Here is a 26,929-nt window from a genome sequence, read left to right as displayed (position 1 = left end):
GGGGGCGGGGGCGGCCGGCGGGGCCCCGCTGCGTCTCTCTGTCGCCACGCCGCCCCGGTCGGCGTCGCTATCGACCGGGGAGGCGGCCGGCCTCGGCGGCCGGAGATTAGAGCCCGCGCGGCCCGGGGTCGGGCCGCCGCGGGGCCGAGCCGCTCGCCCCTCCCCCGCCCGGTCGCGGCGCCCCTCCCCCGCCCCGGGCGGGTCTCCGGGGTGGGTCCGAGAATCCCGCCCCAGGGTCATCCATGCAAAGATCCCGAAGTCACTGAGACAACCTCCCCGGCTCCGGGCAGCGTCCTGGGGAAACGGCAGGCCAGAGCTTCAGGCCCTTCAACGCCGCGATCCGCCCGCGCGGTGGGCACGGATCGGAGAGTTTTGGTAAATACTGGGCGTTCACAGCCTCCGGGAGCGGCAAAAGCCAGGCGCCCTGAAACAAACCCAGTTTCATAGTGATGAAGCTTGTCTTCGATGCATGTTTTTGGCTCCAGCCAGAATATGCAGCCTGAAATCACCTCCTCCTCCTAACAGTAATAATAATCATGATAATAGCGGTTGCAATAACCACACGGCCTCAGTAGTCAGACCCCATTTGTCCCCGGGAGCACCCCTAACATGGTGTAGATAGGAAGAAAGGAGAAAGAATATTCCCCCAAAGGCAGATGTGGCAGCTCTGGGGCCAACCCTGGAGAGAATTCTGGTTGCCGATCCTGAGAGGCTGGCATGGTAGGAGAAAAGGGGTCTCCGGGGCACACCCAGCCCCTTTTTTGAGGGGTGGGGGCGAGGGTGCTTCCTCTCCACCTCTCGCTGCACTTAGAGGCCACCCCCTTCCCATATCCTCTTTTTCACTGACTTCACTTTGCTTGTTCTCCAAACAAAGGGCCAAGATTTGAGGTCTGTTCACCCACCCTCAGTCTTTTCAGAAAAAGGCTCTGCGGAGCACTGCCAATTTTCATTCCGTTTGTGCAAGCATTTGATCTATCTCTTCCCTTGCATCCTTGCATTGTTTTTTGGGGGGTGGGGAATTGTTTGTATGTTTGTTTATTTGTCCTCCACCCCCCTTCCAAATTGCCAGCCAGACGCCAACACGCCGAATCCTCCATCCAGACTAGCTCGGCTCCTCTTGGGGGTGGGAATTGCCCTATGCAGGGAGTTAATTTATTAAGCAAACTTTATTAAGAATTCTGATTTACTGCCGTGTGTGCCTTGGGTAGATTCCTGGAGTATTACCCTGGCTTTTTCGGCTGGAAATTGTCATTTTTGAAATGTTTCTTTTTAATGAAATCATTGGCCCCTTTTCAAAACAGGAGAAAAAAATCTATTTTTTAAGCGACTGGATAATGAGGCTAATTTAGGGGGCGGGGAGCAGAGTAGTATCAGGAAACAAAAGGAGTTTTGGTTTTCTTACAATCTCATTTTCTTTATTATTTTTAGATTATTCTAAATTCCATGCACAAATACCAACCCCGATTACACATCGTGAAAGCGGATGAAAATAATGGATTTGGCTCCAAAAATACCGCATTCTGCACTCACGTCTTTCCTGAGACAGCATTCATTGCAGTGACTTCGTACCAGAACCACAAGGTAAGCCCGACACCCAGGAACCAGCGCCTGGAGCCGCCTGCTCTTTTGCATAAATCTGCAGGGGTTTCCTGCTAGAACTTCAAGCTTTAAAAACGGTTTTGATTCCTCCTAATAGCAGTCACCAACTTCAACCCCAGGGTGCCAGGGCACGACGGGAGCCATAACCTAAAGGTTGCAGCTGTTTGTAGTATATTCGAGGGCTTGGAATGGCTGTCACATCCACACATATGTACACACACCAGTTAGACACAAGATTGTCGGGCCAGGCGCAGTGGCTCTTGCCTGTCATCCCAGCACTTTGGGAGGCTAAGGCAGGAGGATTGCTCAAGCCCAGGAGTTGGAGAACAGCCTAGGCAACATAGCAAGACCTCATCTCTACATACAAAAAAATAAAGAAAATCAGCTGGGTGTTGTGATACACATCTGTCATCCTAGCTACTCCGGAGGCTGAGGTGAAAACATTGTCTGAGCCCAGGAGGTGGAGGGTGCGGTGCGCCTTGATTGTGCTACTGCACTCCAGACTGGGTGACAGAGTGAGACCCCGACTCAAAAACCAAAAAACAAACAAAAAACCTGTGAAACCATAGATGGCACGCATTCAGGTGTCACAAGAAGGCATCCCACTGAACTCATGAAATGCTTTGGTGGGGGGGAGGTCACTTCATTACAGGACTCTGTGCTATCGTGTGGGGTGCCTGGTGTTTCCCTCCTGGGGCCACTTTTTTTGTTAGGGTCAGTTTCTTCCTCTCTTCCTTGCTTTTGCATGTATTTCAATCGGCAATGGGGCAGGTGGCAAAGTTACCGAAAACCTTGGGATTGGACCTTCATGATGTTTCTCTAGTTGTTTCACTCACCCCAGGCCACATTCTCAAGCAAGGGTTGCCTTGTTAGAACAAAACAAGAGCACTCTGTGCCACCGGCAGCCTGGAACACCACTCCCAGAACTAAGACAAGAGCCTATGGAACCAGCTTGGTGAGGGGAGGCCAGCAACACACGCAATGCGTGTGCTATTTGGGAGAAGTGGCTGCAGTATGGTATCTAGGTGGGATGCTGCCAGATGGCTTGTGTAAACATCAGACCCGACGCTGTTCAAGAGCCAGGCCCTGATGTCGGCATTTCAAAGCTCGGCAATGACATTGAAGCCGGCTGCCCATAACTCCAGTTTGGAGATGGGGTGGGGGAGAGTATCTTCGATTTTTTCCCCAGGAGAAAGAGCTTGTCTTGACTTGTCATGGTTCACCTCTGTTCTTTAGATACCTGAGTGCATGTGGATTCATTTTATTGTGGGTGGCGGGAGGGATTTAATGTTTCCTAAGCCTTGTTATGAAAGATCTGGAATCTGGAGAGGCAAGGAATGGGCGCCGGGGGAGGGGCCCAGCCCTTGTGGGGTTAGACTGTTAGGAGCATTAAGCAATGATTTGGGCTTAGATGGCCGTGGGAAGGCAAGGTGGGGGGTGTGAGATTCATGTGTGGGATCCCTAAGGGCAGATCATGGGGGGAGGGGCACTAACCTAGAGGGATGCCGGGAAACTGGTACCCCCTCCTCCTCTACAGCTCCTGTCCTCACCAGCAAGGTAATGGTGGAGGGAAGCAGTGGAGGCTGACCAGAGAGGCCAAGAAGGGCCAGCGGCAGGGTTAGCATCCTACATTCTCCAGTCAGCGCATGAGGCTCATTCCAGTGCAGGATGGGTTGGCAGAGAAAACCCTCATTGAGGCTGGGGCTACTACAAAATGCTATGGGTCATCTCTCAATCCAGGTTGTCTGTGACCAGGCCAAGCTATGATGGATGGTCCTTTCAGGCCACAGGGCTTACCTGGGAACCCAGGTCTTGAGAGAGCTTCCTGCCCTCTGGAAGAAAACTCACTCTCCCTCAAAACAGAATTACTTTTGAAAGGGGAAAGAGAAGACAGGCTCGGTGGCTCAGCCTGTAATCCCACGCTTTGGGAGGCTGAGGTGAGTGGATTGCCTGAGCCCGCGGGTTCAAGACCCGCCTGGGCAACTTGGCCGAGACCTCATCACTACAATAATTGAAAAATCAGCCAGGCGCGTTAGTGCATGCCTGTAATTCTGGCTACTTGGAAGGCTGAGGCGGAAGGATTGCCAGAGCCCAGTAGGTTGAGGCTGCGGTGGCCAGGAGCGGCCACTGCACTCCAGTCTGGGCGACAGAGTGAGACTCCAACTCAAAAAAGAAAAAGGAGGATTTTTTGAGCTTTCCCCCACTTGTTTGAAAGATCCAATGCCCTGAAAGTTGCAAAACTAGTTTAGGCCAGTTTGAATATGGCTTCTTGACATCTGTTTCCTCAATGGCAGCTGTGAACCTGTGTTTAACTTTGTGGTGATGGTCATAGGAAAAGAAAAAAAATAGCAGTAAGGAAGCTTAGTTCCCAATGTATATAAGCTTACAGGCTCCCAAACCTGACAGAGGGTCCAAAAATGTGTCAAATCTCCCCCCACCTCCCCCAAAAGCCCAGGTTCATACGGGAAGGACAGGAAGGAGCAGGCATATAAAATTGATCTGCCAAAGCCACACGTGAGTGCTCAGGTCCTTTGGGGGGTAATATCCTCAGTTCTGTGTAGTTGTAATCTTAGTATCCCATCAAGTGTGGGTAGGTCTGGGGAAACTTGTTGTCTCTCTCCATCTCTCTCTTTGTTCACAGCTTCGTTGAAGCACACTTGTTATCCAATAAACTGCGATATTTGAAGGATACAATTTGATAAGTTTGACATATGTATGAGCCGTGAAACTGCCACCCCTCCACTATTGATTATACCCAACACCCTTTAAATTTCTATTTTAAAAAAATGCATTCTCTAATGCACATGTTTAGTGATCTATGTGCCTGAATGCCTGCCTGCCCAATGGGGTGTGTGCCTGTGATTTTTGAGTACAATCTAGGGAAATTTGTATCTAAATGTTCACGGATCTAAAACTGTCTCTCCAAATATGCATTTGAATATATGCATATTTAATGACCCCACAAAGTGTTCACACACAGGAATTGCTTTCTTTTTCCTCAATGTCTTCAGGGAGCCTAGTGGAGCTATACATACGATCTGTTCAGCCAGCTTTGCAATCCAGAAGAGGAATTTCATAGGAGACAACTTTGTGTTACCCTCCCCCACTTCTAGCTTGTAGAGTACCAAAGGCACCTATTTTCTTTGTCAGGAGCAAGTCCAAAGCAGTACACTTTCCCAGTCAAGTTCAGGGTCCCTGCAAACATTTCCCGCATGGATATATGATGTGTGATTTAAGTAAGCGGGCCAGGGTTGCATGTGATTTGTGGACTCAGGCTCACTACTTTATTGTCCCACCTGGACTGGGTGTTGAGACTTCTGACTTCATGGGTAGAAGCCAGCTGAGCTCTTGCTCAGCGTCACAGAGGGTTAATGTGGGGATTCTGGAGGCAGACTGCTTGAGTTCAAATCTATGTGACTTGGGGAAGTGACTTAACTCTGTTTCCCCATCTGTGAAATGGGAATAATAAGAGAACTCACCTCATAGGGTTGTTGTGAGGATTCAATGAGATAATTCACAGCAAGTGTGTACTTTGGCACAGAGGGTTAGTAATTGATCGGACCCTTGATTGACTATGCAACGGATCAGTTCATTAACGGGGCAACTCCATCCAGAATGCAGACTCCAAAAAACTCTTTGCCTGGTCAGTGTGACTCCCTGGCTGTTTTAGAAACTGAAAGACAGAGATTTTAAATAGTTCTAATAAGAACTGTGGTTGAAAAATAACTGCAATGTTAGTCTTTGTGGTTTAGTTGGTGCATTCCCTGATCATGTCGTCAATTCAAAGACTATTTGTCTAGTGTTTTGCTTTGGATAAATGAGCAGGGGGAAAAAAAGCAGTCCATGTGATTAAATTGCCAGGACAACTTGGGAAAATAAGAGCCACCATTTTGTTTTGTTTTGTTTTGTTTTGTTTTTTGGTCAAAGGGCTTCCAGCATGATCTTTCCCCATTTGAATGCGGGTACCAGGTGGAGGTAGGTATGTGGCTGGGTTCGTTTCTTGGGCTGCAGTCACACACCCATATTCTAATGACGAGACATATTTCCTCAGCCCAGCTGTGATCCCAAGCTGGATTTGGGACTTATTTCCCCAGATGGTTGACAGCTTGAAAAAGATATTTAAAAACTCAAATCTTCCCCAGCGACATTCATTCCATGAAACACGTTTTTGTAAAGTTTTCACGGCAGTTGTCAGCAGCTCCCAGAGCAATCCCTAGAAATATTTAGGTGTTAAAAAAAGGTCACGTGGGCATTTCATTTCCCTGTTCTTGCAACAATGGCTGTGTATGCAAGCATGTCTATCCCCCGATATTAACTTAACTTTGCCATTAAAAGGCATTTTCCTCCTGCTTAAATCATTGTGTAAGGAGTCTATATTTATGAGGTATGAGCTTTCTGGTTGGGACCAGGAAATGAACCCTTAATAGAGAGACATAATTAAGATTTTTGGCCCTCGTGAGGGTTTTTAAATTTTTTTTTTTCAAAAGCAAGAATTCACAACAATTATTCTCATTAATTTTTACAACCTCTGTCTCACCGGTTGGAGCTGGTATTTATATTTGGTTCCCCCACCCCTGGCTTTCCCCCGGATATCCGGTTTTATGCTGATTTTGAGGGGAGTACATTTGTATGGTGAATAGAAATCAGTTTCAGTGGTAGAACTTGAACGTCCAGGTGTATCAGTCTATGCACCCATGAGCTAACATGCAGTGTATTAGGAAGGGAATTTTGTAAACTGGCTTACGCTATTTGAGTGGACACATACAAAATGAGGCAGACTTTTTATTTATTTATTCTTTTGAGTTAGGTCTCATTCTGTCTCCCAGGCTGAAATGCAGTGGCAAAATCATAAGCTCACTTCAGTCTCAATTCCCTAGGCCCAGGTGATCCTTCCACCTCAGCCTCCAGAATAGCTGGGAATGCAGGAGCATACCACCGCACCCAGCTACATTTTGAAAATTGTTTTATAGAGGCGAAGTCTCACTGTGTTGCTCAGGCTGGTCTCAAACTCTCAAAGTGCTGAGATTATAGGCGTGAGTTATCATATCTCGCTAATGCAGATCTTTTCACCTGCTAAAAACTTGTATGTTAACACTTCTCAAGGGTAATTCTTATGTCTTACAGGCAGCTATACTCAGTATCTAAAAGAAGTCATGCGTAAGATTAACTTACCCAAGTGTCTATATATATGTATCTCAAATTGTGCTTATCCTATGCAATCGTATTTTTGCAAGCTTATGTTAATATATACAAGAATTAGGTAGTAGTTAACTTGTTTGAGGTTCAAGGAATGAGTTTGAGCAAAGCGTTTTTCTAATAAAATAAAATTCACTGTTTTATTTTTTTTCTTGGGACAATTTTTGGTCCTGAGTTCTTTGTGGAGCAGTGAAATCATGGACTGGGCACTAATTCTGCCCTAATGCCACATCCTCACTGTCTCTCACATTTGTTGCTGTGACTCAGATAGGTTAGGGTGGGGGTGGGGAGGGTGGGGATTTTCTCCCTTTCCTTTTTAATTTTTTTTTTTTTTGAGTTGGAATCTCACTCTATTACCCAGACTGGAATACAGTAGTGCAATTACAGCTCACCATAGCCTCAACCTCCTGGTCTCAGGTGATTTCTGCCTCAGCCTCCTCAGTAGCTAGGACTACAGGCATGCACTACCATGCCTGGCTAATTATTATTATTACTATTTTGTAGAGGTGAGGTCTCACTATGTTGCCCAGGCTGGCCTCGAACTCCTGGGCTCAAGCAATCCTCCTGCCTCGACCACCCAAAGTGCTGTGATTATAGGCATGAGCCATCGCACCCAGCATAAATTATCTATATTTTAGTTAATATGTTGTGAGCCCATTTAAAAAATGATTTATGAACAATTGAATGTGACATTTTATTGCGACAAAACCTGAGTGAGAAGGAATGCTCCAACAGGTGATAGGTTTTTAGACTCTTAAAATACAATTGAACTCAGGAGTGTAGTCTTAAAGATTATTTTCCAAAAAAAATTTCTACTCATCCTGAGAGTCAGGACGACATCTCAAAGCTGCAGGAATGGGCACAGTTAAAAAAAATATTGAGGGGGAGAGGAATGTGTACACACACAGGCACATACACACGTATATAAATGCATTTTTAAAAAATATTTTAAAATAAACTTTATTTTTTGGCGCATTTTTAGGTTCACAGCAAAGTTGAGTGGAAATTACAGAGTTCCACATACCCCCCCCACACACATAACTGCCCTCACCATCAACATCCTCAATAAAGCAGAACATTTGTCACAGTCACGAGACTACATTGACACATCATTATCAGTCCATAGTTGACATTAGGGTTCACTCTTGGTGTTGTACATTCGCTGGACTTGGACAAATGTATGATAACATGTTTTCCCCATTATAGTGTCCCATGGAGTATTTTGTTTGTTTGTTTTTGAGTCAGAGTCTCACTCTGTTGCCCAGGCTGGAGTGCAGTGGCATGCTCATGGCCACTGCAGCTTCAACCTGCTGGGCTCAGGAGATCCTTCTGCTTCAACCTTCCAAGTAGCTGGAACTACAGGCATGTGCCACCACGCCCAGCTAATTTTTTTTTTAAAGATGAGGTCTCACCATATTGCCGAGGCTGGTCTTGAACCCATGGGCTCAGACAATCCTTTTGCCTCTGCCTCCCAAAGTGTGGGGATTACAGGTATGAACCACCACGCCTGGCTTCATGGAGTATTTTCATTGCCCTAAAAATCCTCTGTGCTCTGCCCTGTTCATCCCTCCCTCCCTTCAACCTCTGGTAATTACTGATCTTTTTACTGACTCCACAGTTTTTCTTTTTCCAAAATGTCATATATTTGGAATCATATACTATATTTAAGAATGTTAATCACATGTGTATTTTTAATATGATTACACACACATATACATATGTATAGTAATTTTATGTTTATTATAGTCTTGGAGTTAGAGATAAACCTTATAGGTCATCTCTTCTAGAAAGCAGAGCAGACAAGACTGCCTCTCCTCAATGAAGAAATCTGAGGTTGCATTCATTTTTTACTCCTAGTACAGTTTCTCCGAGTCTGTAACTATTTTACTGGGATAGATGAGATGACTTTTAGGGATACTTAAATATGATAAAATTACAGAGAAAGTTGTTCTCTTTTCCAAAGCTTCTAAAAGGGAGAGAGTCTTAGTCCAGCACTAGCTTATATTAAGTACTTCTCTACAAGTGTCTAATCTCCCCTTACAACGAAAAGAAGGCAGGTCTTTGGGTAACAGTAGAGGTAATTTGGTATACTTGTTTCCCTTTATTGAATAGCAAGTGATTCCTGGTTGTCATATAGAGCAGTGATATGCTATTTCTGTGTGACATATGTTTTTATCAAAGTAATTTGGCTTAAATAAAAATTTTAAGCAAACCACCGTTATGGCAATGATTGCGAAGAAGAATCTGAAGGACTGAAGTCTGAGTCATGCTGCCCTGGTGTCCACAATGTGATTCTCTATTTTAAAATTCAGTTCACACGCAATTTTTAGGGAATGCTTCTAGCAAACCACATATGGATACATTCTGTCACCTGGGTCTGCTACTGTACATTCACAGTAATATAATGTGTTGATAGCTTAAATTAAATTTCTGGGCCCAGGCCCAAACGTTCAAAAAGACCCCATGCTATTATTAAGTTTTGTACATTGCAGCACAGATTTCTAAGCTAGAGCTCTGTTTGACTTGTCTGGGACGTCAGAGAGGTTTGGTGTTTTGCGATAGCTATCATATATGTCATCATTATGTATGTTGGCGTGTATTTTTTTAGGCACGCTTTTCCACCTGAGCTAGCAAACTCTCTCTGTGAAACTATGAAATTATACGGAGTGAGGCATGGTAGAATTTTTGAAAGCAATAATTAAGACATGATTTTTTCCAGAAACACATGACAGGGCCAGCGCTTCCAAATGGAGATTACCACGCCACCGGAAATACAACAGTGTCAACACGCACACTTTCCAAAGGGGGGTGGGGCAAGTGTTGAGGACTAGATTGTGTTTGAAGCATACAATGCCAAGCTTAAAAAAAAAAAAAAAGCCCAGCTAGAATGACGCAGAGTATGACTTCAATTAATGGGCAAACCAAATCCAGGTTTTTTCCCCCTTTTAAAAGCAGTCTGGTGGAGGACATTTTTCAAAGCCTCCACTTGAATGAAGTGGTGGGTCCTGTTGACGTGACTGCCTTAATTTGCTTCTTTTGGTTGCCAGAGGCTGCGTTTCCATGACATTTATTATTAGCTCATGTCCCGAGGTGGTCTCGGAGCGATCAAGTGAAAACCAGCTCATTCTCTCTCCCTCTTTCCTTCAGATCACGCAATTAAAGATCGAGAATAATCCCTTTGCCAAAGGATTCCGGGGCAGTGATGACATGGAACTGCACAGAATGTCAAGAATGCAAAGGTAGGAGAGTGGATTCCTCGACCTTCTCCCTCCACACAGACCCCCCCAAATAACCTACATGAACTAGCAGCAACCTGGCACCTCCCTCTGCCTCCCTTCCTGCCCAGAGAGCACCAGGCACAGAGAGATGGGGAGGAGGAGCCCCTCTGCTCCACTTTCTGGTGACCCTCACATGTAGCTGATGCCATCAGACAACCTGGAGAAAGACTCCAGGAGTTTGAAGTTCTCCATGCACTTAGGGAACAAAAGCTACAATGTTCTCTTCTCTCTCCGCTGTCTCTCTCTCTCTCTCTCTCTCTCTCTGTAGAGAAACCCTTTCTCTTTTTCTTCCCATAAGTCACAGCCAACAAATGTTTTTCTTTTTGGCAACCGCTCTTGGTAAATGAAAGAGAAGTTAACGACTTGATTTCCTGGGGGTGAAATACAGACACACTTGACACCATGTGGTGTCCAGGGCACTGAAGGATTGGAAGCTGGTGCTAAAAATTGCTCAGTATTTTTACATATCCTGTGGTCATAGTCGCTGATATGATGAATAGAAGGGGCTGTAGCAAATGTACATAGTGGGAATTTGGTCTGATTTGAAAGGATTGTTCAAACATTGCCAATTTTGTCAAACATTCTCTCTACCTCTTTATGTGCTTCCAAAATATCTTACCATATGGCAAGAGATTAGAAATACATCTTGCTCCCTTTGACCAAGTCGTTTTTTCAAGTTTTTCTTTATTTTTTATTCCTTTTGGTGGGCTTAGTGTTTCAAAATAAAATGAGGTCATTTCGGATGTTTTTCCTTATCCTTCCTGGAAGATATGAAAAGGAAAGGGGAGAGTCAGGCAGACAGATAGACATACACATTCAAGGAAAAACAAGAGACCTAAGAAAGAGAAAGAGAGAAAAGCCTCAGCTTTGTGGTTTCAACACTGAGTTTAGAAATACATGCCACGGGCCGGGCTCGGTGGCTCAGCCTGTAATCCCAGCGCTTTGGAGGCCGAGGTGAGTGGATTGCCTGAGCCCATGGGTTCGAGACCCGCCCAGGCAACTTGGCAAGACCTCATCTCTACAATAAATCAAAATATTAGCCGGGCATGGAAGCATGCGACTGTAGTTAGTTCCAGCTACTTGGAAGGCTGAGGCGGAAGAATCGCCCGAGCCCAGCAGGTTGAGGCTGAGGTGGCTGGGACCGTGCCACTGCACTCCAGTCTGGGCGACGGAGTGAGACTCCAACTCAAAAAAAAAGAAAAGAAATACATGCCATGGAAGAAGAATTGTGCTTAGATAGCTGGTGTATCAAACTTAATTTTGCATGCTTTTAAAAAATAAAACTGGGCGCAGTGGCTTTTGCTTATAGCTACTTGAGAGGCTGAGGCAGGAGGATCACTTGAAGTTAAGAGTTTAAAACCAGTCTGGATGACATAGTGAAACCCCGTTTCTACAACAAAATAAAATAAATTAGCCAGGTGTATTGGCATGCACCTGTAGTCCCAGCTACTTGTGAGGCTGTGGCAGGAGGATTGCTTGACCCCCAGAGTTCACAGTTACAATGAGCTACGATCGCACCACTGTATTTGAACCTGGGAGACAGAGCAAAACCCTGCCTCTAATTTTTTTAAAATGATATTATTTTCAGGTGTCATATCACACATTCCTGTACATTTCTGTTTATAATTGCCTTTTTTTCATCATTACGAATTTGTGAAAATAGACAAGTTCTTAGGTTATTATTTTAAATTTTGCGGTAGGGGGGTTTAAACATCTACATTTTGAAATTGGAGTTTGATTTAGTCATGGGGTCAGTGGAAAAGCTGACAACAAATATCACATTTTAGCAGAGTGGTGTTCAATTATTTATGGCCCTGGGTTCAGAGTGCCAAGTTTTTGTTCTCACCCCATTCTGATGGTTATTTACCACTAAGGCAGCTTAGGCATTGTCAAAGTCACCTCCCAGTCCTACAGGTAGAGGTCCAGGCTGTGAAGGTAGGGACTGAGGGGAACCGCCCCATTCAAGCCTACAATCCAAAGCTTTCATCATCTCTTGCTTTTTCGCTCCTTGCAAGGTCAAGAACAGGAAATGATAATGGATTTAAGGTGTCTTGAATCAGCCCTTAGACTTAACCAGTTACTATGTCCTTCTTTACATATCTCAGAATTCATCCCCTTTCTCCTGTCAGGCTGCTCATTTCAGCCACCACAGCCTCTTAACTGACTGAATTCAGTCCTGTCCTCCTCTGAGACTTTCTCCGGAAAGCCACCAAAGAGATGCTGGTAAAACACAAATCAGATGAAATCACTTCATAACAAACACTTCCAAGGCCCCTGTTGTCCTCATTATAAGGTCCAGACTCCTCTGCCTGGTTGGCCATGCCCTTCGCATCTGACCTGGCCACCCCTAGCTTCCTGCACCCCTCACCAGTATCCCTCTAGTAAGGTTCAACTAAAAGAGATACTCCAAACCTGTCTTCCTTATTTTTGACTCTTTGTACACACATTTGGTCTGTTTCAAACTCCCTCCTCTCCCCAATCACCAGGTTATCTCCTAACCACCCCTGGGTCTTTTTGCAGCTCTTCCTTCCTCCAAGAAGTCTTTCCTGGCCACAGACTGCATGACTGGCATATGTCTCCTCCCAGGTCCCCTCGTGGCTCTTCTCTGTCAGGCCAGAGCCAAGCACTTTGGGAGCTGATCAAACAAATGAGAGACACAAAAAAAGAGACAGGTGGGGATGTGCAGGTGCGTGAGAGCTCAAATGTCAGTGATCAGGGGAGTCTCCCCTAAAACTCCAAACAACATAGCTGTTTAGATTTGTAGGCAGATGCCTCTTCTTTTGTCTGAACTGGTTGTCCTGACCATCCTCCCAGTTACTGAAGATTGAAGACTTGACTAGGTGTCTTTCCTGGGTAGGAGCTTTGCAGATGGAGGGGAGGAAAGGCGTGACCGGTCAGCAGTTGATGCTCAGTAGTTGATGCGTTGGATTAAAACTCTCAGTCTAACAGCCATGTGAGTCTTTGTGGCTATGTTAGGAGTTGCACTGGGAAACCAAAGGGCTGAACTAACCACAGGTCAGGTTGAAGGAGTAGACAGGGTCGTTGCTTGGGGGTCAGACAAACCTGGGGTCAGTCCTCACTCTGTATTCATCAGTATCTGACCTTGGGTAGGTGATTTAATCTCACAGAGCCTCAGTATCCTCATCTGCAAAAGGGGCACTGATACTTCTAGCCTCCACTTTCTAGGGCTTCTGGAAGTATGAGAAAGTACCTACAGCGTGCTTGATTCCTAGTCTACGTTCAATGGACCTGATGTGGGGAAAACTCCCCATTACTCCCTATTTGCCCTTGTTCAGAATTTATTCTGGGCCATCATCCCAACCTCCAGGTTGCAGTAGGTAGTGACAAGTGGGGACTGTGGCTCTCCAGAGTCAGGCACGATAACAGCCAGGCAGGAACAGCAGGCTCACGGTTAATCTTGTAATCCTGTTTCCTGTCCCCCACACACCCAGTGACAGCTGGCTCTGGGAGAAAAGCACAAGAGATGACATATCCTCTAATTCCAACAATTGGAAGAAGGGACAAGGTGGGGTTTTGGAGGACTAAGCATTACTTCGCAGTTATTCCACATAAGTAACTTCTGGAGTCACTTGGCAAATGTCTGGGCACTCACCCCACTATCTCTTGGCTCGACTTTCTGTGTTTGGAAAATGCAGGTGATGGTTTAGTTATTTTCCAACATTCATTTATGGTTTCTAGTTACACAAGCAGTCACTGCTTATTATAAAAATACGAGAGCTATGGAAAAGCACAAAGAACACAAAATTATTTAAACATCCCGTCTCTAGCACACCAATGAAAAGGAGTGCCAAAGTTATTTAGAAAGGTGAATCTGTGGCTTAAAAACACCTAATCCAAAAACCCCCCACTATTTCCCCAAATTGCAGTAGCCCTAGAACGGTGACAAAGGAGGTGGTTTTAGATAGTACACAGACACACAGACAAACCTGCCTGTGATTTCTTAGATGTTTTTGCTTAGAATGAGACTAAGTTCTAAAGAAGGAAGGAAGGAGGGAAGGAAGGGAAGAGAGGAAGGAAGGGAGGGAGGGAGGGAGGAAGGAAGAGAGGAAGAGAGGGAGGGAGGAAGGAAGGAGGGAAGGAAGGGAGAAAGAGTGGGAGGGGAGAGGGAGGGAGCAAGCAAGGGAGGAAAGAAAGAAGGGAGGAAGGGAAGGAGGGAGGAAGAGATGGAGAAAGATGGGAAGGTAGGAAGATTGGGAGGAAGAAAGGAAGGAAGGAGGAAAGAGAGAGAGATGGCGAGGGAGGGAGGCAGGAAGGAAAAGGAGTTAATTTAAAGTTGATTAAAGAGAAAATATTGGGCAACTCCTTTGGGTCCCCTCCTGCTATGGGAGCTTTTCTGTCCTCTCAATACATCCTGCTTTCAAAAAAAAAAAAAAAAGAGAGAAAATATTAACAAGAGAACAGTGGAGTTGTTACCAAGATTTGGGCAACATTACCAAGATAATACACAAACAGCAGACGTTTGGAGCATACACATAAAAGCTTAAGTGCCTACTAAGAAAAGTTTGGACACTCTATTGCTGTTGGACACAATCTATGCCTTGGTTTTTCATAGGGCATTCCTTTCTTTGAACTTTGCTTCAATCCTTTAGGATGTATTCAGACAAGTCCTGAACTTTCCAGGAGTCCAAGGGCCTGGGACTGAGACTGGGTGGGGCTGGGTCCAGGCCTCCCGCCTTCCCCTGCACTGTGGACAGGGTGAAAGTAAGCCTTGTAGAGAGAATGGGATTTGGATCTGCTAGGAAGAAGGGTTTTCTGGGCTGGAGCAGGACAAGAGTGAGCAGCCATCTAGAAATCCAGGAACCAGAGTAGGGGTTAGATCCCGAAGATCTCGGAAAGCCAGCTGGAATGGTGCTGTTGCAGGTGACACCAAGAGGAGAGTGGCTCACAGAAGCATGGTTTTCTAGAGACAGGAGGGACTTCAGGGGCAGCATCTGGGCCAACATCTCCCTGTTGCGGAAGGGCAAACTGAGGTCCAGAGATGCATCTATTTCTTCAGGTTTTGATTTGTTGATTTGTTGACTCAACTAACACCTTTATTAAGCGCTTGCTGTGTGTAAGGCGCTGGGATGCAAAGATGAGTCAACGCATAGAGGAGCAGGAATCACAGATGGAAAACAGGCTCTGGAGTCAGGGTCCAAGCTGCTGCACTGAGTTACCCCAGGGCTTTTCCACTCTACTGAGTGTCTATTTCCTCGTCTGTAAAAAGGGAGTTGTGACAGAGCCCACCTCCAGGGCTGTTGCAAGGATGATGCAGGGTATATACTGATTTACTATTGCTGCATAACAAATGACTCCCACACTTAAGTTGGACTGGCTAGCCCATCTGTTCTCTGTGCGTGATGCTAAGTCCAGGCCAGCCAAAGAGGGACACTGGGGTACCCCAGCTCCTGAGACCACTTCCTCCTACAATGCCTTGGCAGTCTACTACAAGGGCAAGGAATTACGGCCAACCACGGTCCTTCCATGAAGATCTCTGTGACCACCAAAGTCCCCGCAGGTTTTATGCAGTTGCAGTCTGCTGGCCCCTAATGATGCTCCGTAAATACTGCCTATGGGGAAAAAACCAGGCATTGCTTGTCACCACTGTGTGTGGGGTAAAGCAGGAAACACCAGGGACACACTTTTATTTTGTTTGTGATTTGTGGGTAAGGCATTTGGGAAGGACTCAGCTGGGCCGTTCTTGCTGACAGCCAGATGTTGGCTGAAGTGCATGTATCTGAAGGGAGGCCAGGCAGGATGTCCAGCTTGGCATACTCTATGACCCAGAGTTGATACTGGCTTTGGCTGGGGGCCTCGGCTGGCTGTCCACTGGAGCATTTGAACATGGCCTCTCCAGCATGGCAGACTCAGGGTGCTTGGACTCTCCCATGGGGCTGAAAGCTGCCTGGCCTTTGCTGATTTTACCTTGGGAGTTACACAGGATCACTTCTGCTGCATTCTACTGGGTGACCCTGACTCACTCAGGTGTGGTGGGTTCACATTCAAGAAGGATGAACAGGGATCCCTCTCCTACCTAGAAGGAGTGTCAAAGAGTGTGCCGACGTGTTTTATAACTGTTGCAGCATGCATGAAGGCACATAGTACAGTATCTGGCCCAGCGAGATGCTTGATCACCGTTAGGTGTTGAGACATAGTCTGTGTCCTGGTGAAGCCAGATGCCAGGTTGACTTGCTCAGGGACACACAGTTAGCAGGGATGCAGATGACTGCCAGGCTGTGAGCTTGGTTTCTTCTAGCTGGAGAGAACCCCTTTTCTACTACACTGGGCTGCTGTTTGTCTTGTAATGACAAACCAACCCCAGAGTATAAATAAGCAGTTGTGAGTTACCACCCCTTGGCATTTCTTGCTTCACCTCACACAGAATGGCCATGAGCCATGACTGGTCTTTTTGTCATGAGCAGTATTTTTGGAGCATTACTGGGGGCTAGCAGATCATAGCTTAAGGAACTTGGTACCCTGAGACCTTGCTTTGGCTGGCCAAGATTTTGAGCTACTCAACCAGAGAGTAGATGGGAACGTTTGGTGCCCAGAAGCTGTCAGCTATACTGAAGTCCACTCACTACTCAGCTCCAGTCCGTGACCATCAGAAGGACTCTCCACATACTCTCTCTCTCTCTCTCTCTCTCTCTCTCTCTCTCTCTCTCTCTCTCTCTCTCTCTCTCTCTCTCTCTCTCTCCCCCCGAGACAGGGTCTTGCTCTGTCACCCAGGCTGAATTGCAGTGGTGCCATCATAGCTCACTGCAGCCTTGAACTCCTGGGCTCCAGTGATTCTCCCACTTCAGCCTCCCTAATAGCTGGGAGCATAGATGTGAGCCACCATGCCTAATTTTTTATTTTTATTTTGTAGAGATGGTCTCAGACTCCCGGCAGCAAGTAATCCTCTTGCTTCAACCTCCCAAACTGCTGGAGTAACAGGCGTCTGCCACCATGCTGGCCAAGAGTGGGACTTCTTAATCTGCATCTAAGACGCTTTTTGAAAATTCAATTAAAGCAAAAGACCCTCTTGAAAAAGACACAATATATAAATATAAAATAATTCGAACAATTTAAAGGGATTTATGGGGTCTGGGATGCCTAAAAGATTGAACTTCTTGCATTTGAGCCTTCTCTCCTCTATCCCTTCCTTCCTGATGTTAAATTAATTTTCAGCTCCTAACCTCAAATGATCATTTTTCAAACCAAAGGCTTAGCGCTCTTGTGTTCTCATGCTTGTGGTTAAAGGTAATCCGGAATGCACAGTTAACGAGAAGTGATTTCCAAGACAACGTTCTGGAGATGGCATTAACTAACTCTCCACTTAGGCTGTAATTTTGCCTACCCACTTGGCTTCCTCCAGGGAAGCATGCATTTGTGTAGAACAAGAGAGGGGTTGTGTTTGGGAAGCTGAGGCCACCTAAGTGAAGTTGTAAACTTGAGGTTTGTCTGGAGGGACCTCATGTTGGATCACGGGTGTCTGTCAAGGGCATGGTTGTTCAGTGCACCCTCTTCCCCCACCTACTCAGTGGCAATATCGCCTCACCCCTTTTTCCCCACCCCATCCCAGCATACCAGCTGTTCTGGGACAGTGTCAGGAGCAGCTCGCTCACTCGCCCACGTGCTTTTCCGCCTTTATTGAGGGGTAACTGACAATAATTGTACGTATCAAGGTGTACAACCTAATGTTCTGATATTCGTAAACATTGTGAAATCACCACCACAATCAAGCTAACCAATGTCTCTCTCCCCTCACGTAGTTACTTTTTGTGTGTGGTGAGAATACTTAAGATCTACCCTTTTGGCACATTTCGAGTGTGTAATACAATACTGTTAACTATATTCACATTGCACATTCAGATCTCCAGAACTAATTCATCTTGCATAACTGAAACTTTGTACTCCTTGACTGACACCTCTTCTTTCCCTCTCCCCACGGCCCCTGGCAACCGTGATTTCTACTCTCTACTGCTATGAGTTTGAATTTTTAGATTCCTCATAGACATGAGATCATGCGGTGTTTATTTTCCTGTGTCTGGCTTGATTCACTTAGTATAATGTCCTCTAGATTCATTCATGTTGTCTCAAATGAGAGGATTTTCTTCTTTATTTTGAAGGCCGAATAGCATTCTTTTGTGCTTTTCTTTATCTATTGCTGGACACCTAGGCTGCTTCCATATCTTGGCTACTGTGAATAATGCTGCACTGAACATGGGAGTGCAGATATCTCTTCGAGGTACTGATTTCATTTCCTTTGGATACTTCCGCAGAAGAGGGATTGCTGGGTCACCTGGTAGTTCTATTTTTAATTTTGGGGGGGAACTTCCATACTGTTTTTCATAATGACTGTACCAAAACACACTGCCACCAACAGTATATAGGACTTCCTTTTTTCCACATCCTCGTCAACATTTATTATCTTCTGTCTTTTTGGTAATAGTCATCCTAAAAGTGTGAGGTGGTATCTCATGTGGCTTAGATGTGCATTTCCCTAATGATTGTGATGTTGACCCTTTTTTCATATACCTGTTGGCCATTTCTATGTCTCCCTTTGAGAAATGTCTGTTCAGGTCCTTTTAAAATATTTATTTATTTATTTATCTGTCTGTCTGTTCATTGCTATTGCATTGTATGCATTTCATTCATTCACTTTTGAGCAGCATTTCTCAGACTTTTGGTAAATGTCACAGTTATGGGGAGCTTGTTTAAAAGGCAGATTTCTGGGTCTCATCTTCAGAGGTTCTCAGTCAGTGGCTCCAGGGACAGGTCAGAAACTGCCCTTTAACAAGTTTTCTTGGGTGACTCTCATGGAGGGGTTCCCTGGCCACACGTGGGTAATCCCTTGGTCCTAGAGAACGAGCAAGCATGCATAGGTGAATGCAGGACCTCATTTTCTGGAAATAGAGCCCTTATGAGGGCTGTTTTATAGAAAAGACAGTCTTTTTCTCTATTTAGTGCTCACTCTGGCTGAATATTAGAATTACCTGTAGTGCTCCCCCTCGAGGCTTTATTATGAAAAAATGTAAGACATTGAAAACATGGAAGAATTGTACAGAGAACACCCATATACCCACTGCCTTGAGTGTACAATTAAGATTTTGCTATCTGTTTGCTCTATCATCCATTCATCCTTCCATCTTTATTTTTATTTGTGCCTTTCAAACTAAGTTGCAAACATAACTACATTTCATCCCTAAAAACTTCAGCATGGTCATCTTTAACTCAGATTCAATTTTTTGTTCACAGGTCTTTATTTTAGGTTAAATATTCATGAGTGAAATGCACAAATCTTAAGTATACTTTTCGCTTTTTGACACATGCACATACCTGTGAAACCCAAGCCCCTATCAAAATAAAGAACGCTCCTATCACTCTAGAAAATTCTTTCATTTCCCCTTCCTAGTTATTTCCTGCCTCCTCCTCTGCACCAGAGACAATTAATGCTCTGATTTTTTTATTATAGGTTAATTTTGTATGTTATAAAATTTTATATAAAATTTTGTGTACTCTTTTGTGGAAGCCTTCTTTCTCCTGGGGAACTTATTTTATTTTATTTTTTAAGTTGGAGTCTCACTCTATCACCCAGACTGGAGGGCAGTGGCACACTCCCAGCCACCGCAGCCTTGACCTGCTAGGCTCCTGCGATCCTTCCACCTCAGCCTTCAAAGTAGCCAGAACTACAGGCGCATGCTAGTTAGTTAGGCACACCCAGCTAGTTTTTTTTTATTGTAGAGACAAGTCTCACCAAGTTGCCTGAGTGGGTCTTGAACCCGCAGGCTCAGGCAATCCTCTCGCCTCAGCCTCCCAAAGTGCTGGGATTACAGGCTGAGCCACCAAGCCCGGCCTGGGAAACTTTTAAACTCCCAGTGTTCATGATGTTCCCCAGAACAATGACATCAGACTCTCTGGGGGTGGACTTAGGTGTTGGCTTTTTTTTTTTTAAGTTACACAAGTGATTATGGTATGCAGATAGGTTTAAATCCCCCTCACCTAGAGAGATCCACATCTTTGTCCAGCTCCACTCTAAGCCCTGGCTCCTAGCTACCCAACTCCATTAGCTAATATCCCCACATTACAATTATGTTTTCCTAGAGACTCATCTCCTGTAATTTTTTTTTTTTTTTTGAGAGGAGAGAGCCAGAATTTTATATTAGCACACGTTACATTTTGCATTCCTTCAAAAGTAATTGCTTTAGGTAACTTTGTCAAGGTCGCTATTTGAACTGAAGGTCATCAGGAGGTCCTTGACTTACTTCTGCATGTCCAGTGGCCCCCACTTGATTTTCACCAGAGCAAAAGCGGCCTCAAGACCATCGCTTTGAGTATAGAAGTCAGTTTGAGAAAGGTCATTTAGTCCAGGACTTGCAGCCTTCCAGCTTTCAGAAGGATTGAGGCCAACCTCAGAAGGCTCCTCTCCACCATCCCCCTCCTCTTCCAAAATCATTTAAAAAAAAATACTAAAACTAAGACATAGTTAAACTGGTTAAAATGGTGAGTTTTACGAATCTGAACTAAAATATTGAGTGATTTAATTCAGTGCTAGATACCTGGCAAGACTATTTGACAAATTATTACTGTGAGCTCATGAACACTGTAGCTCAAATTGACCTTTTATTTCTGTAGTTTTATATCCAGTTTTTACCTTCAGGGTGAGATAGGCATTTTTTCTTCATTTTTCAAATAGAGAAACTGAAACAGCGGGAGATGTCATGAATTGTCTAGGACTTTTCCAGAGTCACCTCAACAGTATTGGCCAAAACCTTTTTTTGAATTACAGACCCCTTTTGATTAGTGAATGCAAGTATGGATCTCTCCTGGAAAAACTGACAAGCTCTAAATTTTTGGTATCTTGGGAGTTCATAGACCATTCGAAACCCTTGCAGGGTAAGAATCTCTGCTCCAAAATATAATAATGTGTGATTTAGTGTTTCTTGAGCATTGTGTCCCCAGTATACACAACCTTTCCATACACTGTATCACTATACAACTACAAGAGGTGACTCATTTATTATCCCCATTTACAGATAGGAGACTGAGGCTTGGTAAAAAGGAAGAACCTGGCCAGCACCACAGAGGCCAAGTTCGTGGCTAGACACTGAAGGAAGGCCTGGCTTCAGGGTCTGAACTTGAAGTTGCTACGCTGACAACATGTCGTCTAGAGACTTAACAAGGGGGACCCAAGGCCTTAAACCGAAACTGTCACAAGTGTTGGGAGCTCAAAGCCAGAGAGAAAGGTGCCTTTGAGTTTCCTGGCACACCTTACATCATACAGCCCTGATTAAATCAATACTAAGAAATGTATATAATCTCTTTGTGTTCCCCCATTCTTTTTTTTTTTTAATTTGTGTAAATCAAGGGTGTACAGTGCAGTTTTGTTACATGGTTGTATTGCACAAGGGTGATGTCTAGACTTTTAGTGTAACCATCACTTGAATAGTATACATCACATCCATTAAGTAATTTCTCATTCCTCACCTTCCTTCTCTTTCAAGTCCCCAATGTCTATTATTCCACACTCTGATGCACATTATTTAGCTCCCACTTATAAGTAAGATGGCACCATGCCCTTCTCCAGCTTGCTGGTGTGGTGTGAACTGACTAAAACACTTTGTAGGCATGAAGGAGCGAGCGATTATTGATCATTTGCACCAGGCTAAATCCCGCCTGGGGTGTGCCCTCCATGGTTCCTGCTGTGTCCACGCGTGTTAGATCAGAAGATTTCCCCAAGCATATTAGAAAGTTAACAAATCAAGAAAGCTGTCAAGGGGTGGTGTGGCCCCTTTTAAAAAATTTTAGTCACAGATTAAAGAACTAGTGTGAAGAGGAATTTGCTCCAATAGAACGTGAATTTTATGGTCCCTAGCCTTGCCCCAGTGCACTGCTTTCGTTGTTTGAGAAAGGCTGCCAGAAATTGGGTAAGCATCACCAGGGGAAAACAAACAAAAAACCCCAACACGCCGCACCCCTGCCACCTGCTCCCGTGAAAAGGCCAATTCAGTTGCCTGTGGTGGAGAACGTTCTCGGGGGTGTTCGTTAGCTGGCAGTCGGCTGAGGATGCAGTTTGGCCATGGGTTTCAACATTCCCTTGTAACGTTTTACAACCCAGACCCAGCGACAATGGCGTCATTCATCGCACTCGTTCATGTGGCACAGAATGCGAGAGGGGGGCTGAGCCTGGGAGGAGCTGGTCTGCGCGCTCCAACACCCAGGGTGAGCCAAGGTACTCAGGACCCCAGCTTGTGTGTGGCGACTCTGATCGGAGCTTGTCCACGGGATGCGGATGTTACTGGTTGATACAGCAGAGGCAGTGAGACTTGACATTTTGTAAATGAGAGTTTCCACCAACAGTAGGACTGGCCAGCAGAACTTGATATCTCCCGGGTGTAGCCGATACCCAACTCTGTCATTACCAGAATGCTTTATATAGCTGATTGATTGTGCTTATTAAGCAGTTGGTGTGCAGGTGACAGTTCCCTATTATCAAGCATTAGCTAGTTGGCAGGAGCTTTGGAATAGGATCAACCCTGGATAAAGCTCAGCTTTGACTCCTAGCTGTGTGATCTGGGGCAGGTTGCTCAACATCTCTGAGCCTGCTTTTCCTTTCTTCTTCTTCTAAAAAAAAATCTCAAAAGTATGTCTAATTGCACCCAGGAAATAAAGTTCTTGCCAGGATCAAATCAGAGAAAACATATATGCCAACCGGTACAGAGGCTGAAACATTAGGAGACACTTTAAGAACAATATAGTTGATGACACGGAGGTTGATGACGGCGATGATACTGATAAAAAGACAGCCCTTTATTACTGTCTTCTTCCCAGAGCTTTCCAACTTTCACTTTAATTCCCTTGTGCCCTCACTTCTCCATGAAGGCTCTTAAGCGGTAGAGGAAAATGATTTATCGCTTCATCATAAGCATTTGAGAGATTTCTGACGGATTGATATTAACCATGTGCCTTTGACAGATCCATTGATGAGCTCTGTGGAAATCGCCCCACTGTTGTTTGAGCCTGGTGTTTTCTCCTTTGTCTCTACAATCCCATGCTGATTGAGAAGTCACTTGGCCCTCCCTCGCCCATGTTTTGACACCTGTCAGATGGGCCTGGGGGACCTTGTATTTCAGGCACTAAAAGAGATGTCCGTGATTGGTGGTGGGAGTGGCGTTTCAACTCCTAGAGAGAAACACGCTGTGAGGGACAAGTGGGTATTGGGATAATATTGCTTTCCCACTTCTGTGAGTGTTGGTGATCAAAAGCAGGATTTGGCCTTTCCAGAGAGCAGTTTTGCAATTTGGCAGTGCTGGAACGGAGAATTCCACGGAGTCCATTGATACAGTCTCTTGTAAATTCTCTCAGCCAACATTTTTTGGGGGTTATTTTCTTTAATTAAAAAAAAAATCCCCATTAAAAGTATAAAACCAGAAGATATTTCCCTCTTTCTACTGGAACTCTGACAGTACAATATTTGAACTAAACAGACCTAAACATAATTGCCAGGGAGATTTGACAACTTTTATAATGTTTTATTGTTATTATAATTTTTCTTCTTTTTCATTCTTTTTTTTTTTTTTCCATTACGTAGCTTGAACCGCAAAGCAAAAGCTATAAAGCTAATTTCATTCCTTTCAGCCTCCTGGCCCCAGGGGAAGATTCTGACTGGTAGGGCTGCTTAGGACAGCTCCAGCTTTGGTTCTGAGATGGCACATGCCACAGGGAAGCTGGGCTTGGAGACCCTTGGGTGTCGTGAGGGTGTCTGTAGCCTCATGGAAACTTGGCAGATACTCCGTGTCCCCTGCGTGGCCATGCTGATGTGCTTCCACATGATAAACAAGGGCCAGGGCACAGGGTGGAGATGGTTACACCCTTGAGGGGTAGCAGAAGGGGGAAAGGAGTCTTTGGCCCCAAGCCCCTGTCCCCCTAAGGGCAGATTGTGCTTTAAAAATTAAAATAAGCTATTAGGAGACAGTATAAGAATAATTAGGAAGTGATTGTGTTAGAATTCTAGTTGTGTTTCTTTCTAGCTCTGTGACCTTGAGCAAGTTGCTTAATCTCCCTGGGCCTCAATTTCCTAATCTGTAAAATGGGGGCAAAAGCAATACCTACCTCCTAAGGTCACAGAAAGGATAAAATGACCAAATGCAGCATCCTTCAACAAGTGTCATGTGTAGCTTATCTCATGTACAAAGAGCTTTTGTACATGAGATGATTTCAGGTGTACCCTTTAGTTTTAATAGTTAAACATTTATTTTAATTGCATTAGAGGTACTCTAATTAGTATCACCAGTCCATAATTTCAGAGATATGATTGCTTATAGTGAGGTAAAACTTACTTAGGTAAATGCTTAGTTTAAAAATGTAAATGTAATAAATTAAAGAAAAGATGGTTCTGGGTCATGGCAGAAATCATGACTGACTGAAGTCTGGGGTTTGCTGATACATGTTCCTTCTAGGGCAGGAGTCCTTACCTGTTTGTTGCCATGAGCCTCTCTGGCAGTGTGTTGAAGCCTATGGATCACTTATCAGAATAATGAAATTAAATGCGTAAAGTAAAATACAGCTGGGTGTGGTGCCTTATGCCTGCAGTCCTGTTACTTTGGGAGGCGGAGGTGAGAGGATTGCCTGAGCCCAGGGGTTCAAGACCAGCCTGGGAACCCTGGTGAGACCTTGTCTTTACAATAAATTTAAAAATTGGCTGTGCATGGTGGCGCATACCTGTAGTTCCAGCTATTTGGAAAGCTGAGGCAGAAGGATCACCTGAGCCCAGGAGGTTGAGGCTATGGTGAGCTGTGATCATGCCATTGCATTCCAGCCTGAGGGACAGAGTGAGACCCCAACTCAAAAAAAAAAAAAAGTAAAATACATAAATTGCAAAGGAAGCCAATTATGTTGAAACACAGTTATCAAAATATTCCAAAAATGACTATATGGCAGTAGATGTACTTTCTAAACGCCCTACCCAAGATTCCCTGTCCCCGTCCTAAGTGTTGGGTGTTAGGGGTCAGGCTCTTTTCTCTCACATTCTTGGATGTTTCTCTTTATTGTCCCTTCTGTCTTTAAGCTGTTTCCTCCTCTCCTCTCCTCTGCAGGCTCTCACCTCCAATCCAGTCCCTCACCCACCCCACTTCTTTTGGGGTTGCCAGTGCTACATAGCACCACAGCCCTTCTTCCCTGGAGAGGTTTCTTTTGAGATCTGAGGCTGCCTAAGGGAAAATAGAGAATATCTTTTGGGAAAATTGGGTATGAGAGCTGAAGGCAAGGAAACTGGAGAACCATTTGTGAGAGTGTGAGGGGTCAGACTTTCAATCCTTCAAAAGGATATTACATATAGGATGTCATGAAATTATGCCCACTTTGCCTGTGTGAACACCAAGGTTCAGAAGGGTTGTGTCTCAGATGGGCATCCAGTCTGTAAGTGATGGGAATGGGGCCTCAATTTGGAGTGGCTTAATCATCGATCCCATGCTGTATTTTATGTCTTTTTTACCCTTGCTCTTTCTTCTTTTCCCCTCCCTATCTCTCTTTCCCTCTCCTTTCTCCCACCCTCTATTCTCTGTCCCCAAAACAATAACAAAAATGATGATGGTTGTCATGTGTTGTGCCACGTACCCTTTTAGAAATGAACCCATTAACCCACTTCTTGTTGCAGCAACCCTTTGAACTGGGGTCATTTATGATCCCCATTATACAGATGGGAAAACCAAGGCATGGAGAAGTTAAGTACATCAGTGGCCACAGGACAGCAACCGAGAATGAAATTCTAAGACACAAGCGGCAATCTATCCAAATTATCCTAGTTGGTCAGGTTCCATTTTTCACTAATTCTGGGCAAAGATGTCAGTCCCAGTCTGAAGGTGGATACCCAGAGGTTAAGTCTAAATAACTGCTCCTCAGCTAGGTTTCGAATTAGAATTCAAAGATGTGTAGACTAGGTTGACATATTTCAAAATGTTTATTGTATCTATTGATAGTTAAGAGAGGTTCTTAACTGAGGATGCTCATTTGCTTTTCTGCATATGTATAGAACTATTGGTAAATCTACCTGCCTCTTATATAAGGCATGAAAAACTAGTGCTCAATTATATGGCCATGGAGTATGATGAACATGAATACATCTGGATGGCTTCACTTATTGAAGACCATTTTTGTTTCCTATTCTGTGACTTTTCTAGTGGATTCTTTGACGCATGGCTTGGCCCCTCAGGGAATCTTTATCAGGGGACTGATAAACCTTAGTTCTCATCTTCTCTCTTCCAGTAAAGAATATCCCGTGGTTCCCAGGAGCACAGTGAGGCAAAAAGTGGCCTCCAACCACAGCCCCTTCAGCAGTGAGTCTCAAGCTCTCTCCACCTCATCCAACCTGGGGTCCCAGTACCAGTGTGAGAATGGCGTCTCTGGCCCCTCCCAGGACCTTCTGCCCCCACCCAACCCATACCCACTGCCCCAGGAGCACGGCCAAATTTACCATTGCACCAAGAGGAAGGGTGAGTGTGACTGCTCCTGACCAATCCTCCTCCTCCCCTGCCTCTTCCTTCCTTTCCTGGGGGATGTGGGTACACGTTTATTTATTTAACAGCATGTATTTATTTTTTAAATGAAAATAACACAAACTACCTACAGAATGTCAGAATTTCAAACCATACAGAAAAAATTAGTTCCAGCCTGTCCCTTGGAGAAAACTTATTTGGGATGTCCAGACCTATTGTATTCACTTACACATGCATGTACACACACAGCACACACATACTCATACACATGTGTGCACACACACAGAGAAAATTTTTTTTTTTTACTTCTACTTTTATTTATTTATTTTTTGAGTTGGAGTCTCACTCTGTCACCCAGACTGGAGTGCAGTGGCCGCTCCC

The 26,929-nt window shown here is 44.8% G+C and overlaps 1 protein-coding gene across 3 annotated transcripts in view; it reads left to right on the top strand.

The window, feature by feature from the left end:
* TBX5 (T-box 5) overlaps positions 1 to 26,929 on the top strand; it is a 50,668-nt gene that overhangs the window by 11,904 nt on the left and 11,835 nt on the right. For all 3 annotated transcript variants that reach the window (XM_008067858.1, XM_008067856.1, XM_008067857.1), the window contains 3 exons: positions 1,429 to 1,581; positions 9,943 to 10,034; positions 26,319 to 26,545. In XM_008067858.1, the coding sequence (XP_008066049.1) occupies positions 1,429 to 1,581; positions 9,943 to 10,034; positions 26,319 to 26,545 (472 nt within the window). The remainder of the gene's footprint in view (positions 1 to 1,428; positions 1,582 to 9,942; positions 10,035 to 26,318; positions 26,546 to 26,929) is intronic.

The sequence above is a fragment of the Carlito syrichta genome, unplaced genomic scaffold, assembly GCF_000164805.1.
Source record: "Carlito syrichta isolate Samal-C Ts95f unplaced genomic scaffold, Tarsius_syrichta-2.0.1 Scaffold309794, whole genome shotgun sequence".
In the NCBI taxonomy this organism is placed as follows: domain Eukaryota; kingdom Metazoa; phylum Chordata; class Mammalia; order Primates; family Tarsiidae; genus Carlito; species Carlito syrichta.
The sequence above is the reverse complement of the archived record's forward strand: the minus strand, read 5'-3'. Positions and strand labels throughout refer to the sequence as shown.